General features: G+C 49.8%; 1 protein-coding gene across 2 annotated transcripts in view; it reads right to left on the bottom strand.

Moving 5' to 3' along the window:
- MAPKAPK5 (MAPK activated protein kinase 5) overlaps positions 1-5,788 on the bottom strand; it is a 123,031-nt gene extending 117,243 nt beyond the window's left edge. For both annotated transcript variants that reach the window (XM_075341844.1, XM_075341845.1), the window contains exon 1: positions 5,617-5,788. In XM_075341844.1, the coding sequence (XP_075197959.1) occupies positions 5,617-5,634 (18 nt within the window). In that variant the 5' untranslated portion in view covers positions 5,635-5,788. The remainder of the gene's footprint in view (positions 1-5,616) is intronic.
- Between the last annotated feature and the right edge of the window lie 10,612 nt (positions 5,789-16,400).

Below are 16,400 nucleotides of genomic sequence, written 5' to 3'. Positions count from 1 at the left end.
CTCCGCAGCCGGGTGATCAGCTGATCGTTCACAATAGTCTGCCGCCGGTAAAATGGTAAAGAAAAAAAAAAAGCAGATTCCGTTGTGTTGTACGATCCGTTGCATCCGTTGTGCCACTATATGCAACAAATTCGTTGCATCCGTCACACAACGCAATGCAACGGATGCCGTTCAACCCAAGTGTGAAACTAGCCTTAGACACAATTGTCTTTGTTCTCCTCACCTCGTTGTAGTCACACACATTTGACACCATCTGAACCAAATAAGTTTATCTTGGTCTCATCAGACCACAGGACATGGCTCCAGTAATCCAAGTACTTCGGCTGCATGTCTTCAGCAAACTGTTTGTGGGCTTTCTTGTGCATTATCTTTAGAAGAGGCTTCCTTCTGGGACGACAGCCCTGCAGAGCAATTTGATGCCGTGTGTAGTGTATGGTCTGAGCGCTGACAGGTGGACCCCCCCAGCCCTGTAACTTTTGCAGCAATGCTGGCAGCACTCATACGACTATTTTGAAAAGACAATCTTTGCACATAACGCTTAGCATGTGCCCTCAACATCTGTAGTTGACCATAGTGAGGTCTGTTCTGAATGGAAACTGTCTTGTTTATCTGCTGTATGGTCTTGGCCACCGTGCTGCAGCAGCTCAGTTTCAGGGTGTCACAATCTTCTTATAGCCTAGGCCATATTTATGTAGAGCAATAATTCTTTTTTGCAGATACTCAGAAAATTCTTTGCTATGAGGAGCCATGCTGAACTTCCAGTGACCAGTATGAGAGAGTGTGTGAGCGATAACACCAAATGTAACACACCTGCTCCCCATTCACACCTGAAACCTTGTAACACTATTGTGTCACATGGGGTAGGGAAAATGGCTAATAAAGGTACAACTTGGCCACTTTCACTTAGGGGTGTACTCACTTTTGTTGCCAGTGGTCCTGACATTAATGGCTGTGTGTTGAGTTATTTAGAGGGCACCAAATTGACACTGTTATACAAGCTGTACACGGACTACTGTACATTGTATCAAAGTGTCAGATCTTCAGTGTTTTCTTATGAAAAGATTTAATAAAATATTTACAAAAAATGTGAGGGGTGTACTCAATTTTGGGATATACTGTATGTACTTCTGGCAGCAGCTTCCTGCACAGCTGTGCATGGACAAACTGACATTCAAAGGGATTGCTAAAAATTATAAACAAAAGGGGCTTGCATGGTTGTCCATAGGCACTTACAAAAAAAGAATAAGGTAAAAGGAGACCCTTCTTTTAAATTTGAAACAACCCCTTCCTCCTCCACAGTCCATTCTAAGGAGTGGTTGTCAATTTCAACAGCCAGTTTTCCATTGATCAGTGTGATGGCTTTCCTCTACATCATGTCATCATTTCCTACAGTCGGAGGGTGGGGAAGATATGACCTAAAATAATGACCTATGGTTTGGTTAAATCTCGGGGAGTAAGGAAATTTGCGCCGTTCCTGCCCACGGCCAGAGACTACTGATTTGGACCATGGAGCGGCCTCTGCCCCTCAATAGTTATGACTGTCAACCTTATTGAAAGCTCCCCCCACAATCGCTACCATCTTGGAGATTTATGCTTTGCAGGTCATTTTTACCATACCATCAACTCCGTAAAAATGAAAATCTATGGAGTAACCATAGAGTGTTTTTAACCATTTCATCTCCCTTATTAATTTCTCTGTCTTTCAGTGCTTTATAGAGGAGGAAAAAACAAAGATTAAAAATAAATAGCTTGCCTGGGAGTGAAATTATTCATTTATATTTTTATTTATTTATTTTTTAAATAAAAAAACAAAATATATAAATTAGGTCATTTTCTGATGTTCGCTTCCTTTTAAAGGGCATATGTCGTGAGAATTTCAGATCGCAAACTATTTATATGCACCTGTCGCTTTTTCAAAGACAAGTCCAGGAATACTTTTACATGGACAGTCCGTTCCTTTGTTGCTAAGAAATCAGCATTTGAATCTATATGTAAAGAATGATGAACAGCTGAAGCCTCTGTCACTCCAGCTCTATTCCCCACACATCACCGCCCCTCTGTCTCAATTGATTGCCTCTATGATGTGTCACTCAGGCAAAGGAGCCATCAGTCATGCAGGAGGAGGCGGCACTGTGTGGGTAATAGAGCTGGAATGACAGAGGCTTCAGATCTACCATAGCTCCTCAGCCTTGTTTATATTAGGACGCATTCCGGCTTTTGCACAAATCGATCCGAGATCGGACCACAATTCACAGACTGGCCACAGGTCTCCTTCCAGCTCAATGTATTTCTATGAATTTGTCACGCTCAGAACAGAAGACCTGTGGCCAGTCCGTGCATTGCAGTCTGATCTCGGACCAGTTTGTACAGACGTCTGAATGCATCCTTATACTGACCACAGGGAAGACTATTCTCCTTAAGGAGACCTGACATACCAGTCTGGCTGTCAGTAAGAGGACTTCTAGCTGCAATGCCCCTCTGGGAATTATTCAAATTGTCCCTTCAGGGAGGAAGGAGACAAACTCTAGCGCCACCTATTGGAAGTAGCAATCCTAAAAGTCAAAAGTGGCTTTTTAGTCAAGCCTTTTCATAAGACTTAAGATTTATTGCCAGATCAAAATCCCAATTTGCAGACACTGTGTTTCGAGGTGATTGCCCCTCGTCAGTGCAAAGTGTGGGTATCTGATCTGGTTTATGAGAAGCTATGTGGGGACCACGGGGAAGACTATTCTCCTTATGGAGACCTGACAAACCAGTCTGTCCCTGTGGTCCCCACATAGCTTTTCATAAGCCAGATCAGATACCCACACTTTCCACTGACGAGGGGCAATCACCCCCAAACACTGTGTCTGCAAGTTGGGATTCCGATCTGACAATAAATACTAAGTCTTATGAAAGGGCTTGACTAAAAAGCCACTTTTGACTTTTAGGATTGCTACTTCCAATAGGTGGCGCTAGAGTTTGTCTCCTTCCTTTTACTGACCAATTTTTTTGCATAAATTTCTAAAAGAGGAACAGTACAATGCAGATTTACACTCATCAAAAAAGTACTCCGTGCTTGGCCTTAGAAAGTGTTAGATAAATACAACCTCATAAGAACAACACATGACAAATCATATTATAATATTACATAATATTTACTTATTTTTCATAAAAACTGCTCCCAGGGTGTGTACTTAGTTTTTCTCATTAATATTTAAGAGCAAGATGCTGCAGAGTTGTTTCTTTATGGGGAGTGCAAGTATTTTCCAGTCCCAGGAGGTCTCTGGAGGGGCCACATTGGAGACCCTTGCTTCCATCCTGAGTAGCCTGTAGCAGTGCAGCAGTATGGATGCGCCTTCTGGCAGCTACAATGAATGGGACTCGGTGCTGGTTCTGTCACCTCCTCCTACAGATTTCCCCCAATAGAGGTTTGTACTTCTCCTCTGCCGAGTACTCCCTGTGGGCTCCCCCAGACACACATCCTGACAGGAGCTCACTTTATACCCCCTCCCCCGCTCTGCCTGTCAGGTGTCTATTTTATGTTATCACTAAACCACAGTGTTCTTCCACTGCCCCTCCCCCACGTTGCCTGACAGGTGTGGGAAATTTACACAATCATAAACTCAATTCTGCCTGCTAGGTGCTATTCGCCTGCCTCGGCTCCAATGCCGGGCTTTGTTTCACCTTTCCCCAGCAGCCAGCCTCCTCTGTGCTTGCACACATTGGTGGCTATGGTAGGCCAGCGCTTACCTCTGATGTGCTCAGCTAAGGCTGGCTCAGGTAGCTGCACACTGCCTGAGTATTCAGGTAACAAGCAAGTTGGTACTATGTGCTTTCAAAGCGTCTAGCCACACTTCTCACTTCACTCTGTTACAGCCAAGTGTCTGTGTTTACTCATCTGTTCCTGAGTGTTATCTGAACACCCTGCTCTAATACAAGGTAGCACATTGTCTACTCAGCTCTAATTTGTTGATCGCTGCCTGCACACTAAGGCTATGTGCGCACGTTGCGTACAGTTCACTGCAGATATTTCTGCAGCAATCTGAAGAGCACATGTGCGCTTTAGATCGCTGCAGAAATGTCCGTAGTGAGCGCCGATTCCATGCGCTCTGCCTGCAGCTCCTGCCATAGACAGAGCAGGAGCTGCCGGCAAAGCGCAGGAAAGAAGTGACATGTCACTTCTTTTTGCGCAGCGCTTCGGCAGTAGCCGAAGCGCTGCGCTCTTAGACGCCACGTGCGCACGGCCCCTGCACAATCTCCATAGACTGTGCAGGGGACGCAGGACGCATGCAGTTACGCTGCGCTACAAAGCGCAGCGTAACTGCATGTTTTTACGCAACGTGCGCACATAGCCTTAGGTCTGCTAGTACAAGGTACCCAATTGTATACTCAGCCCTTTTATTCTTGATCGCTGCCTGCACACCCAGCTCTACTATTACAAGGTACCCGATTATCTACTCAGCTCTATATTTCTCAATTGCTGCCTGCACACTCAGCTCTGCTACTACAAGGTACCCAATTGTCTACTCAGCCGGGTATTTCTTGATCGCTGCCTGCACACTCAGCTCTGCTACTACAAGGTACCCGATTGTCTACTCGGCCGGGTATTTCTTGATCGCTGCCTGCACACTCAGCTCTGCTACTACAAGGTACCCGATTGTCTACTCAGCCGGGTATTTCTTGATCGCTGCCTGCACACTCAGCTCTGCTACTACAAGGTACCCGATTGTCTACTCGGCCGGGTATTTCTTGATCGCTGCCTGCACACTCAGCTCTGCTACTACAAGGTACCCGATTGTCTACTCGGCCGGGTATTTCTTGATCGCTGCCTGCACACTCAGCTCTGCTACTACAAGGTACCCGATTGTCTACTCGGCCGGGTATTTCTTGATCGCTGCCTGCACACTCAGCTCTGCTACTACAAGGTACCCGATTGTCTACTCGGCCGGGTATTTCTTGATCGCTGCCTGCACACTCAGCTCTGCTACTACAAGGTACCCGATTGTCTACTCGGCCGGGTATTTCTTAATCGCTGCCTGCACACCCAGCTCTGCTACTACAATGTGCCAGCTTTTCAACTCGATTTTACTCAATCAAGGTGCTGTCGCCAAACTGAACGTCGCTCCATCAAGTACTTGTCTACTCGTCTCTACTACTCCCAGCTGTCAGCCATCCTGCCTACCTGGCTCTACTAATTCTTGCTTTTCTGATGGTCCCATTCAGCCCCTCCTTTCCGTGCCGCTCGCCTTCACAAGTCCACCTCACCAGTGAGCCCATAACACCAGGGCTTCACTTGCACGGACAGCCTGCCAGCTTTGTGTGCCTAACCATCGGGAACTCCACAGCCTGACAGGGCTCATGTGATATCACCGGCTCCGGTGATGTGGTGACATCCCTGTCCTGCGCCCAGTTACTTGTCACCCATCGTCCCTGGATGGTCGGTCATCTCCTTAGAGGACCCTTCCTACAGATCAGACCGTCCCCTGGTGACACATCCAGCAGTCACACATTGCACAGGGTGACTCCATCCTGCTCCGCACCAGGAGCCCGGGCTCACGATCTCCAGACGCCGCCATGCCCGGTGCACGCAGTACCGGAGCTGTGACACAGTCACCCGCAGAGCGGCCGTCCTACCTTTATTGTTCTGTCCATGGCGTTCCAGTGCGACAGCTGTGAATGGCGCAATCACAGCGGGTCAGAGCAGGTGACGAATCATGAAGCCACCGGTCTGAGGCTCCATACAATGTCACCAAGGGGAGGGCAAAAGACTGGAAGCGGAGGGACCGGAGCTGTAACAGCGCTGTGAAGAGGCCTCCCCCAATACAATCCATCACCTCCCTCCCGGGGTGCCCTCAGCAATGCCGGCTACGTGTACTGCTCACAACGGCACAGCTCCACCAAGATAACACGATTACATGTAACCGGAATACACAGACAAATGAACGCACACTGAGAGTGGGGTAGTACTATGTGGAGGGTAACAAGGTGTCGGGGAAAACAAACAGGCATATGCTAGGACACCATACTACGCGCCACAGCAAGCAAGGCCCCACAGTGCATAGCAAAGTGTAATCTCCGGCAGGGGACCTTCTCATCCGGCGGCGCACAGTGATGAGCGGCAAATGCGGAGGGGGAGGCTATGCCGGCTTCATAGGGGGTCACTCCAGAATAGTCATAAGGAGGTCCTCACTCAGGACCGGTATCCTCAGTGCAGAGCCGGCTACCAGACATAATGCGGAGGGGGAGGCTATGCCGGCTTCATAGGGGGTCACTCCAGAATAGTCATAAGGAGGTCCTCAGTGCAGAGCCGGCTACAAGACATAATGCGGAGGGGAAGGCTATGCCGGCTTCATAGGGGGTCATTCCAGAATAGTCATAAGGAGGTCCTCAGTGCAGAGCCGGCTACAAGACATAATGCGGAGGGGGAGGCTATGCCGGCTTCATAGGGGGTCATTCCAGAATAGTCATAAGGAGGTCCTCCCTCTGGGCCGGTATCCTCTGCAGAGCCGGCTACAAGGCATAATGTGGAGGAAGAAGGCTATGAGAGCTCAGACCACAATAAAGTTATAAGGAGGTCCTGCTTCCCTCTGGGCCGGTATATTCAGTGCAGAGCCCACTATTAGGCGTAATGTGGAGGAGGAAGGCTATGTTGGCTCAATGAGAGGCCAGACCAGAATAGTTGGGCCACTATCCTCAATGCAGAGCCGGCTGCAAGTTTGATGGATGAAGGTTATGCTGGCCCTATGAGAGGTCAGACCAGAATAGTTATAAGGAGGTCTTCCCTCTGGGCCGCTATCCTCAATGTAGAGCTGGCTGTAATGTGGAGGATGAAGGCTATGCTGGCCCTTTGAGGGGTCAGACTAGAATAGAGTTATTATAAGGAGGTCCTCCCTCTGGGCCGCTATCCTCAATGCAGAGTCGGCTGCAATGTTTAATATGGAGGAAGAAGGCTATGCTGGCCCTATGAGGGGTCAGACCAGAATAGGCATTATAACTAGGTCCTTCCTTAGCGACGGTATTCTCAGTGCAGAGCCGGCTACAAGACATAATGTGGAGGAAGAAAGCTTTGAGGCCTCAGAGCACAATAAAGTCATTATAAGGAGGCCCTGCTTTCCTCTGGGTCGGTATATTCAGTGCAGAGCCGGCTACAAGGCATAATGTGGAGGATGAAGGCTATGTTGGCTCTATGAGAGGCCAGACCAGAATAGTTATAAGCAGATCCTCTCTCTGGGCTGCTATCCTCAATGTAGTGATGGCTTTAATGTGGAGGATGAAGACTATGCTGGCCCTATGAGAGGTCAGACCAGAATAGTTATAAGGAGGTCCTCCCTCTGGGCCGCTATCCTCAATGTAGTGCTGGCTGTAATGTGGAGGATGAAGGCTATGCTGGCCCTATGAGGGGTCAGACTAGAATAGAGCTATTATAAGGAGGTCCTCCCTCTGGGCCGCTATCCTCAATGCGGAATCAGCTGCAATGCGTAATGTAGAGGCGGAAGGCTATGCCGGTCCTATCAGGGGTCAGACCACAATAGTCATTATAAGGCAGTCCTCCCTCTGTGCTGGTATTCTCAGTGCAGAATCAGCTGCAATGTGTAATGTGGAGGATGAAGGCTATGCTGACCCTATGAGGGGTCAGACCAGAATAAAGTTACTATAAGGCAGTCCTCCCTCTGGGCTGCAATCCTCAATACAGAGCCGGCTGCAATGTTTAATGTGGAGGATGAAGGCTATGTTGACCCTATAAGGTCTCAGACCAGAAGAGAGTTATTATAAGGCGGTCTTCCCTCTGGGCTGGTATTTTCAGTGCAGAATCGGCTACAATGCAGTGATTAGGAGGAGCTGCTCCTGTTTTGAGATGATTTATTAAATTAATATTCTTGATTAGAGAAAGTGTTATATGGGGTTTATAATAAACAAAAAAAATATTTAGAGTGTTAAAAGTTTTCTACCTCCCTCTTTGACCAGTTACAATCTGGCTTCCGACCCCATCATTCCTCTGAAACTGCCCTAACCAAAATCACTAACGACCTACTAACCGCAAAAGCCAAGCGACACTACTCTGTCCTCCTCCTCGACCTGTCCTCTGCCTTTGACACAGTAGACCATTCCCTTCTACTACAAATTCTCTTGTCTCTGGGCATCACAGACTTGGCGCTATCTTGGATCTCCTCATACTTAACCAACCGAACTTTCAGGGTCTCCCACTCACACTACTTGCTAATCTCACCCCACCCTCTATCTGTCGGGGTCCCCCAAGGTTCAGTTCTTGTACCCTTGCTCTTCTCCATCTACACCTTCGGTCTGGGACAGTTCGTAGAGTCCCATGGCTTTCAGTATCATCTCTACGCTGATGATATGCAGATCTACCTTTCTGGACCTGACATCACCTCCCTACCATGCAGAATCCCACAATGTCTGTTATTTCAACCTTTTTCACTGCTCGATTCCTAAAACTGAACATGGACAAAACAGAATTGTCTTTCCTCCTCGTCACTCAACCCCCCACCTGACATATCCATCAATGTCAATGGCTGCTCACTTTCCCCAGTCCCACGTGCTCGCTGCCTGGGAGTAACTCTAGACTCTGATCTTTCTTTCAAGCCACACATCCAAGCCCTCTTCACCTCCTGCCGCCTCCAAAAATATTTTCCGTATTCATACATTCCTTTTCCAAGAAGTTGTAAAAACCCTAGTGCATGCCCTTATTATCTCCTGCCTGGATTATTGCAACCTCCCGATCTGTGGCCTCCCTTCTAACAGTCTCGCACCCCTACAATCTATTCTAAACTATGCTGCACGGCTAATCCAACTGAACCCCCTCCCCCCCCTGCTACTCCCTGACCTCTCCTCTCTGCCAATCCCTTCACTGGCTTCCCATCACCCAACAACTCCAGTTCAAAACATTAACCATGACATACAAAGCCATTCACAACCTGTCTCCTCCCTACATCTGTGACCTACTCTCCCGGTACTCACCTGCACGTAACCTTCGATCCTCACAAGATCTCCTTCTCTACTCCCCTCTCATCTCCTCTTCCAACCATCGCATCCCAGATTTCTCCTGTGCCTCCCCCATACTCTGCAATGCTCTGCCACAACATATCAGACTCTCGCCTACCTTGACAAGCTTCAAAAGGAACCTGAAGACCCACCTCTTCTGACAAGCCTACAACCTGCCGTAACCCTCAGTCTAATACAGTGCTGCACTATCAGCTCTACCCTCACCTACTGTATCCTCACCTATCCCTATAGACTTATAAACTGAAAAATAAGGAGCGCTGATAGTGTAATACCAACAGATCAGTGAGGTAGATCAGGAAAAACCTGAAAAGGTTGTGATAGTCACAACCACTGATAGAGCATAGGATGAAGGCGTCTGCTGCAGGCCCACGTGGATGTGCATACAAATCAGAGTGAAGAGGGGGTTAATGCCGCGCATCAGCCAAAATGAAGACGTAGCACGTTGATGTTATGAACGTATTCTTTGATTCCATCGGTCTACGCGTTTCGAGGATATACCTCTTCTTCAGGACCAGTGCACAGTACTATGTTGATGCACTGTTCCTGAAGAAGAGGTATATCCTCGAAACGTGTAGACCGATGGAATAAAAGAATACGTTTATAACATCAACGTGCTACATCTTCATTTTGGCTGATGCGCGGCATTAACCCCCTCTTCTATCCCTATAGACTGTGAGCCCTCGCGGTCAGGGACCTATATCCTCCTGTACCTGTCTGTGTCTTGTATTGTTTATGATTATTGTACTTGTCCCTATTATATATACCCTTTTTCACATGTAAAGCGCCATGGAATAAATGACGCTATAATAATAAAGAATAATAATAATACCTGTCACCGCATTGTAAATTTCTGGCTGCAGAGGGAGGCCTCTTAACCCGAATCTAGTCAGTTCAGTGCAGAGCTTGCTAGACCCCAAGCTCCAGCTTTTTAGCAGGCGTAATAGATATATTATAGTCTAAATTAAGGAAAGCATTATACTAGGATTTTTAGAAACAATTGAAAACAACATGAAGCTTAAAGTTCACCACATCTCCTCACCATATGTTGGTTGCTTGTTGGGCAAGTGAGTTTTAAAACCACTGTGTAAATATTTGTGTATGTTCACATATGAAATTGGTAGAGTGAGGTTTGAAAAAAAAATGGATGCTGAAGAAGGGGTCAAACCCATCAATAAGTAAAAAAGGAACTTGGTACTCCAAAATGGATGTAAGAAATTTAATATACAGATAGTCTAGAAAAATTATAACCCTATTTCTTCAGCGCTCTATTGGGAGACCCAGACGATTGGGGTATAGCTACTGCCCTCTGGAGGCCACACAAAGCACTACACTAAAAAGTGCAAGGCCCCTCCCCCTCTGGCTATACCCCCCCGTGGTATCACGGGTTCTCCAGTTTTAGCTTTGTGTGCGAAGGAGGTCAGACATCCACGCATAGCTCCACAGATTTTAGTCAGCAGTAGCTGCTGACTATTTCGGATGGAAGAAAAGAGGACACATATAGTGTCCCCAGCATGCTCCCTTCTCACCCCTGGATGGTGTTGTAAGGTTGAGGTACCTATTGCTGGTACGGAGGCTGGAGCCCACATGCTGCTTTCCTTCCACATCCCCCTGAGGGGCTCTGAGGAAGTGGGATCCTGCCGGCCTCAAAGCTCTGACGCCGGGCTCCATCCACAGACCCATTTGAACCTGCTGGATGTGGAGCTGGAGTACCGTTCAGGGACATGGCCCTGCACCATTACAGGTACTCTGTGTCCCCGTACACACAGGCACAGCACACTCCAGACTTGCTGGGTGTGCTAGTGCGCCGGGGACAGTAAAGGGTTACAGTCACTGCAGCTTTGCTGAGTGACTTTGTGTTTTGGGAACTACCGCGCCGGACGCTCCGGGAGCGGCGGCGCGGCTGGGACTTGTAGTTCGCCGGGGACTGGGCGCCGACCGCGCTTTTACGGCGGCGGCGCTTATAACTCCAGTCCCCGGCTTCTGCGGCCTAGTGCCGCTTCGTTCCCGCCCCCTCCCTGTCACTCAGGGAAGGGGACAGGCGCTGAGCAATCAGCAGCGCCGAGGGCTGGAGCCTTTTTACATGCTCCAGCCCTCTCACTGCACTGTCGGACGCCGGATTCCCGCTCTGCCTTGGGGGCACGCCCACGGCCCGCCCCTACTCACACGAGCTGGGGAAGAAGCCGGCAGCCATTACTGCAGAGCTCGGGGCACCAAGGCAGGACAGTGGCGATCATACACCCGCTTATAGGCGGGCGGTAAGAGGCACATATAGTGCTGACCACGATATAACTGCAGTGTATACATGTGTTGTTTTTAACTACATAGGTCGCTATATGCCCGCTTGGGGAGCGACACATCAGCAGCAGGAAAGCAGGTGTGCTAGAGCACAGGCTTTCTAGGCTGCTTGTTTTGCACGACTGAGGTGTTCATTTGTGTTTATGCTGATATGCTATACATTGCACTGTACAGTCGCTAGTCTTAGCTATTGGAATGACTAGACTACAGCAGCAGAAAACCAAGGGTGCTGGGGCACAGGTTTTTTTCTATGCTGCTTGTATTGCATGGGCTGCAGTGTGCATTTGTACTTGTGCTTGTATGCTATACATTGCACTGTATGGTCACTCTTCTGGGCTATATTCCCCTAGATGACCAGTCTACAGCAGCAGAAGAGCAGAGGTGCCAGGGCACAGGCTTCTATGCTGCTTGGATTGCATGTGCTGCAATGTTCATTTGTACTTGTGCTTGTATGCTATACATTGCACTGTAGGGTCACTCTTCTGGGCTATATTCCCCTAGATGACTAGTATACAGCAGCAGAAGAGCAGGGGTGCCAGGGCACAGGCTTCTATGCTGCTTGTATTGCTTGTGCTGCAGTGGTCATTTGTACTTTATGCTTGTATGCTATACATTGCACTGTACGGTCACCATTCTTGGCTATATACTTCTAGATGGCTAGTCGGCAGCGGCAAAAAAGCAACACAGTTTTCAGTGCTGTTTTTACTACATGGGATGCTGTTCATGACACCGTCCCATTGTGTGCATGCTCCCCTGTAGCACGTCGTCTGCCGGGGTCTCTAGCACTTCGTCTGCCGGGGCTCTACTAGTTGTGGCCAAAGAAACCTCCTGTCAACCCTGTCCATGGACAGGGACGGAGTAGTCATAATATAGAGACTTGCACCCATGGGCAATCTACTTGAACAAAAGGCAGCTCTTCAGGGCTTTGATACTGACATCGCTCTCAATCCGGATACACCGGGTGGTAACGCCATACGGAATGATCCTATACCGTCCACCAATGGAAGGTTGGATCTTTCTCCCTCAGCTCCCCCAGTGGAGATAGGAGACGAACAGGAGAAGTTCCTTTTCAGTGTCTCACGCAGATATTGAGTATTTTTCTGGCCACGCTGACTTCAGAGAAGCAGTCCAGGAACTCCACGCTTACCAGATAAGCGTCTTCTCCAAACGTTTTTAGGATACACGTTATCCCTTTTTTCCCCTGACGTGGTCAGCGCTGGACCCAGGGTCCAAAGGTGGATTCTCCAATCTCCAGGCTTGCATATAGAGCCATAGTTGCACTGGAGATGGGGCTTCACTTCAAGATGCCATTCACAGTCAGATGGACTCTGGTTGAAATCTGTCTAGGAGGCTATCGGCGTGTCGGTTGCTCCGGCATCCACAGCCGTATTGGCAACCTAACCTTTTCTGCTGTTCTTGCGCAGCTGACCTTGAGCAGGGACATCTGTACCGCAGAGGCGTCCGTAACCCCGCAATGTCTGCACTGCGACTTACCCTGTTAATGCTGTCCTAAAAGTACAGTCGAGGTTTCGGTCCTTCCCAAGCTCCGGCAGGTCCCAATTGTCCTCGTGCAAAAGGGCTACAAAACCTCAGACGGGCTCAGATTCCGGCCGGGCTCAATCTCGCCCAAGGAAGGCGGTCGGAGGAACCGCTACCAAGGCGGTCTCCTCAGGACTCTCAGCTCTCTCTCTCTCTCTCCGCATCCGCGGTTGATGGCAGACTCCCCCGCCTTTGGCGACATTTAGCTGCCACAGGTCACAGACCGGTGGGTGACGGACATTGTGCTCACGTGCACAGGACAGTGTTCTGTTCTCGTCCTCCGACTCCATTCTTCGGAACGGCCCCACCTCTCCACCGAGCAGATGCCCTGCTGCAGGCGGTGGACGCTCTAGGAGCAGAAGGAGTGGTGATCCCTGTCCCCCCTCAGGAACGAGGGCGAGGGTTTGTACTCCAATCTCTTTGTGGCTCCAAAAATGGACGGTTCCTTCCGTCCTGTTCTGGTTCTGAAACTGCTCAACGAGCATGCGAACGCCAGGCGGTTCCGGATGGGATCCCTCCGATCCGTCATTGCCTCAATGTCTCGAGGAGACTTCCTCGCCTCAACAGACATCAAAGATGCCTATCTCCACGTGCCAATTGCTACGGAGCACCAACGTTTTTTACGTTTTGTGATAGGAGACGAACATCTTCTGTTCGTAGCTCTGCCATTCAGTCTGGCGACAGCCCCACGGGTGGGCACCAAGGTCATGGCAGCAGTGGTAGCAGTCTTGCACTTTCACGGACACCCGGTGATTCCGTACTTGGACGATCTACTCGTCAAAGCAACCTCCCTCGAGGCATGCCAACGCAGCCTGAATGTTACGCTGGAGACTCTCCAGACTTTCGGGTGGATCATCAATTTGGCAAGGTCAAATCTGTCTCCGACTCAATCACTAACGTATCTCGGCATGGAGTTTCATACTCTATCAGCCATAGTGAAGCTTCCGCTGAACCAGCAGCGTTCACTGCGGACAGAGGTGCAGTCTCTCCTTCAAGGCCAGTCGCACCCCTTAAGGCGCCTCATGCACTTCCTAAGGAAGATGGTGGCAGCCATCGAGGCAGTTCTCTTTGCGCAGTTTCATCTGCGCCAACGGCAATGGGACATTCTCCGCCAATGGGATGGGCAGTCAACCTCCCTGGACGGGAAGTCTCCCTTTCCCTGACGGCCGAGGACTCTCTGCAATAGTGGCTTATTCCCACCTCATTGCCATAGCCCCCATCCTGGGCAGTGGTCACGACAGATACGAGTCTGTCAGGGTGGGGAGCAGTTTGTCTCCGCCACATGGCTCAGGGGAGTGGACTCAGCAGGAGTCCACCCTTCAGTTCGATGTGCTGGAAATCGGGGCAGGGTATCTTACCCTATTAGCTTTCCAAAAGTGGCTAGAAGGGAGCAGATCCGAATCCAGTCGGACATCTCCACAGCGGTGGCATACATCAACCACCAAGGAGGGACACGCAGTCAGCAGCCTTCCAGGAAGTCCGGCGAATCCTCATGTGGGTGGAGGACACAGCATCCACCATATCCGCAGTTCACATCCCGGGCGTAGAAAACTGGGAAGCAGGCTTCCTCAGTCGCCAGGGCATGGACGCGGGGGAATGGTCCCTTCACCCGGACGTGTTTCAGGAAATCTGTTGCCGCTGGGGGGAGGGCCGGACGTCGACCTAATGGCGTCTCGGCACACCAACAAGGTCCCGGCATTTATGGCACGATCGCGCGATCACAGAGCTCTGGCGGCAGACGCCTTAGTGCAAGATTGGTCGTAGTTCCGGCTCACATATGTGTTTCCGTCTCTGGCACTCTTGCCCAGAGTACTGCGCAAAAATCAGATCCGATTGCAGCCGCGTCATACTCGTCGCACCAGACTGGCCGAGGAGATCGTGGTACCCGGATCTGTGGCATCTCACGGTCGGCCGACCGGGGTCACTACCAGACCGACCAGACTTACTGTCTCAAGGGCCGTTTTCTCCATCGGAATTCTGCGGCCCTGAACCTGACTGTGTGGCTTGTGTGTCCTGGATCCTAGCGTCTTCAGGATTATCCCAAGGGGTCGTTGCCACCATGAGACAGGCTAGGAAGCCCACGTCTGCTAAGATCTACCACAGAACGTGGAAGGTTTTCTTAATCTGGTGCTCTACTCAGGGAGTGTCTCCCTGGCCATTTGCATTGCCTATCTTTCTTTCCTTCCTACAATAGGAGTTAGAAAAGGGCTTGTCGCTAGACTCCCTCAAAGGGCAAGTCTCAGCACTATCCGTGTTTTTTCAGAAGCGTCTAGCACGTCTTTCTAAGGTGCGCACGTTCCCGCAGGGGGTTTGTCATATCGTACCCCCGTACAAGCGGCCGTTGGATCCATGGGATCTGAACAGGGTTCTAGTTGCTCTCCAGAAGCCGCCTTTCGAGCCTCTGAAGGAAGTTGCCTTTTCTCGCCTGTCACAGAAGGTGGCGTTTCTCGTTGCGATCACATCGCTTCGGCGAGTGTCTGAGCTGGCAGCTCTGTCATCCAAGGCTCCCTTCCTGGTGTTTCACCAGGACAAGGTAGTGCTGCGCATCATTCCGGAGTTTCTCCCTAAGGTAGTATCCTCGTTTCATCTTAATCAGGATATCTCCTTACCGTCCTTTTGCACTCATCCGGTTCACCGGTATGAGAATGATTTACGTTTGCTAGATCTGGTGAGAGCACTCAGAATCTACATTTCACGCACGGCGCCCGTACGCCGTTCCGATGCTCTTGTCGCTGGTACGCGCAAGAGGTTGCAGGCTTCTAAAGCCACCCTGGCTCGATGGATCAAAGAACCAATTCTGGAAGCCTACCGTTTTGCAGGGCTTCCGGTTCTTTCAGGGCTGAAAGCCCATTCAACCAGAGCCGTGAGTGCGTCCTGGGCGCTACGACACCAGGCTTCGGCTCAACAGGTGTGCCAGGCAGCTACCTGGTCGAGTCTGCACACTTTCACCAAACATTATCAGGTGCATACCTATGCTTCGGCGGATGCCAGCTTAGGTAGAAGAGTCCTGCAGGCGGCAGTGACATCCCCGTAGGGGAGGGCTGTTTTGCAGCTCTAACATGAGGTATCTCTTTACCCACCCAGGGACAGCTTTTGGACGTCCCAATCGTCTGGGTCTCCCAATAGAGCGCTGAAGAAGAAGGGAATTTTGTTACTTACCGTAAATTCCTTTTCTTCTAGCTCTTATTGGGAGACCCAGCACCCGCCCTGTTGTCCTTCGGGATTTCTTGGTTGTTTGCGGGTACACATGTTGTTCATGTTGAACGGTTTTTCAGTTCTCCGACGTTATTCGGAGTTAATTTGTTTAAACCAGTTATTGGCTTCCTCCTTCTTGCTTTGGCACTAAAACTGGAGAACCCGTGATACCACGGGGGGGTATAGCCAGAGGGGGAGGGGCCTTGCACTTTTTAGTGTAGTGCTTTGTGTGGCCTCCGGAGGGCAGTAGCTATACCCCAATCGTCTGGGTCTCCCAATAAGAGCTAGAAGAAAAGGAATTTACGGTAAGTAACAAAATTCCCTTCTTCTTTGTCGCTCCTAATTGGGAGACCCAGACAATTGGGTGT

This window comes from Anomaloglossus baeobatrachus, chromosome 1, assembly GCF_048569485.1.
Source record: "Anomaloglossus baeobatrachus isolate aAnoBae1 chromosome 1, aAnoBae1.hap1, whole genome shotgun sequence".
Classification (NCBI taxonomy): Eukaryota; Metazoa; Chordata; class Amphibia; order Anura; family Aromobatidae; genus Anomaloglossus; species Anomaloglossus baeobatrachus.
This window is presented reverse-complemented; position numbering and strand designations above follow the sequence as displayed.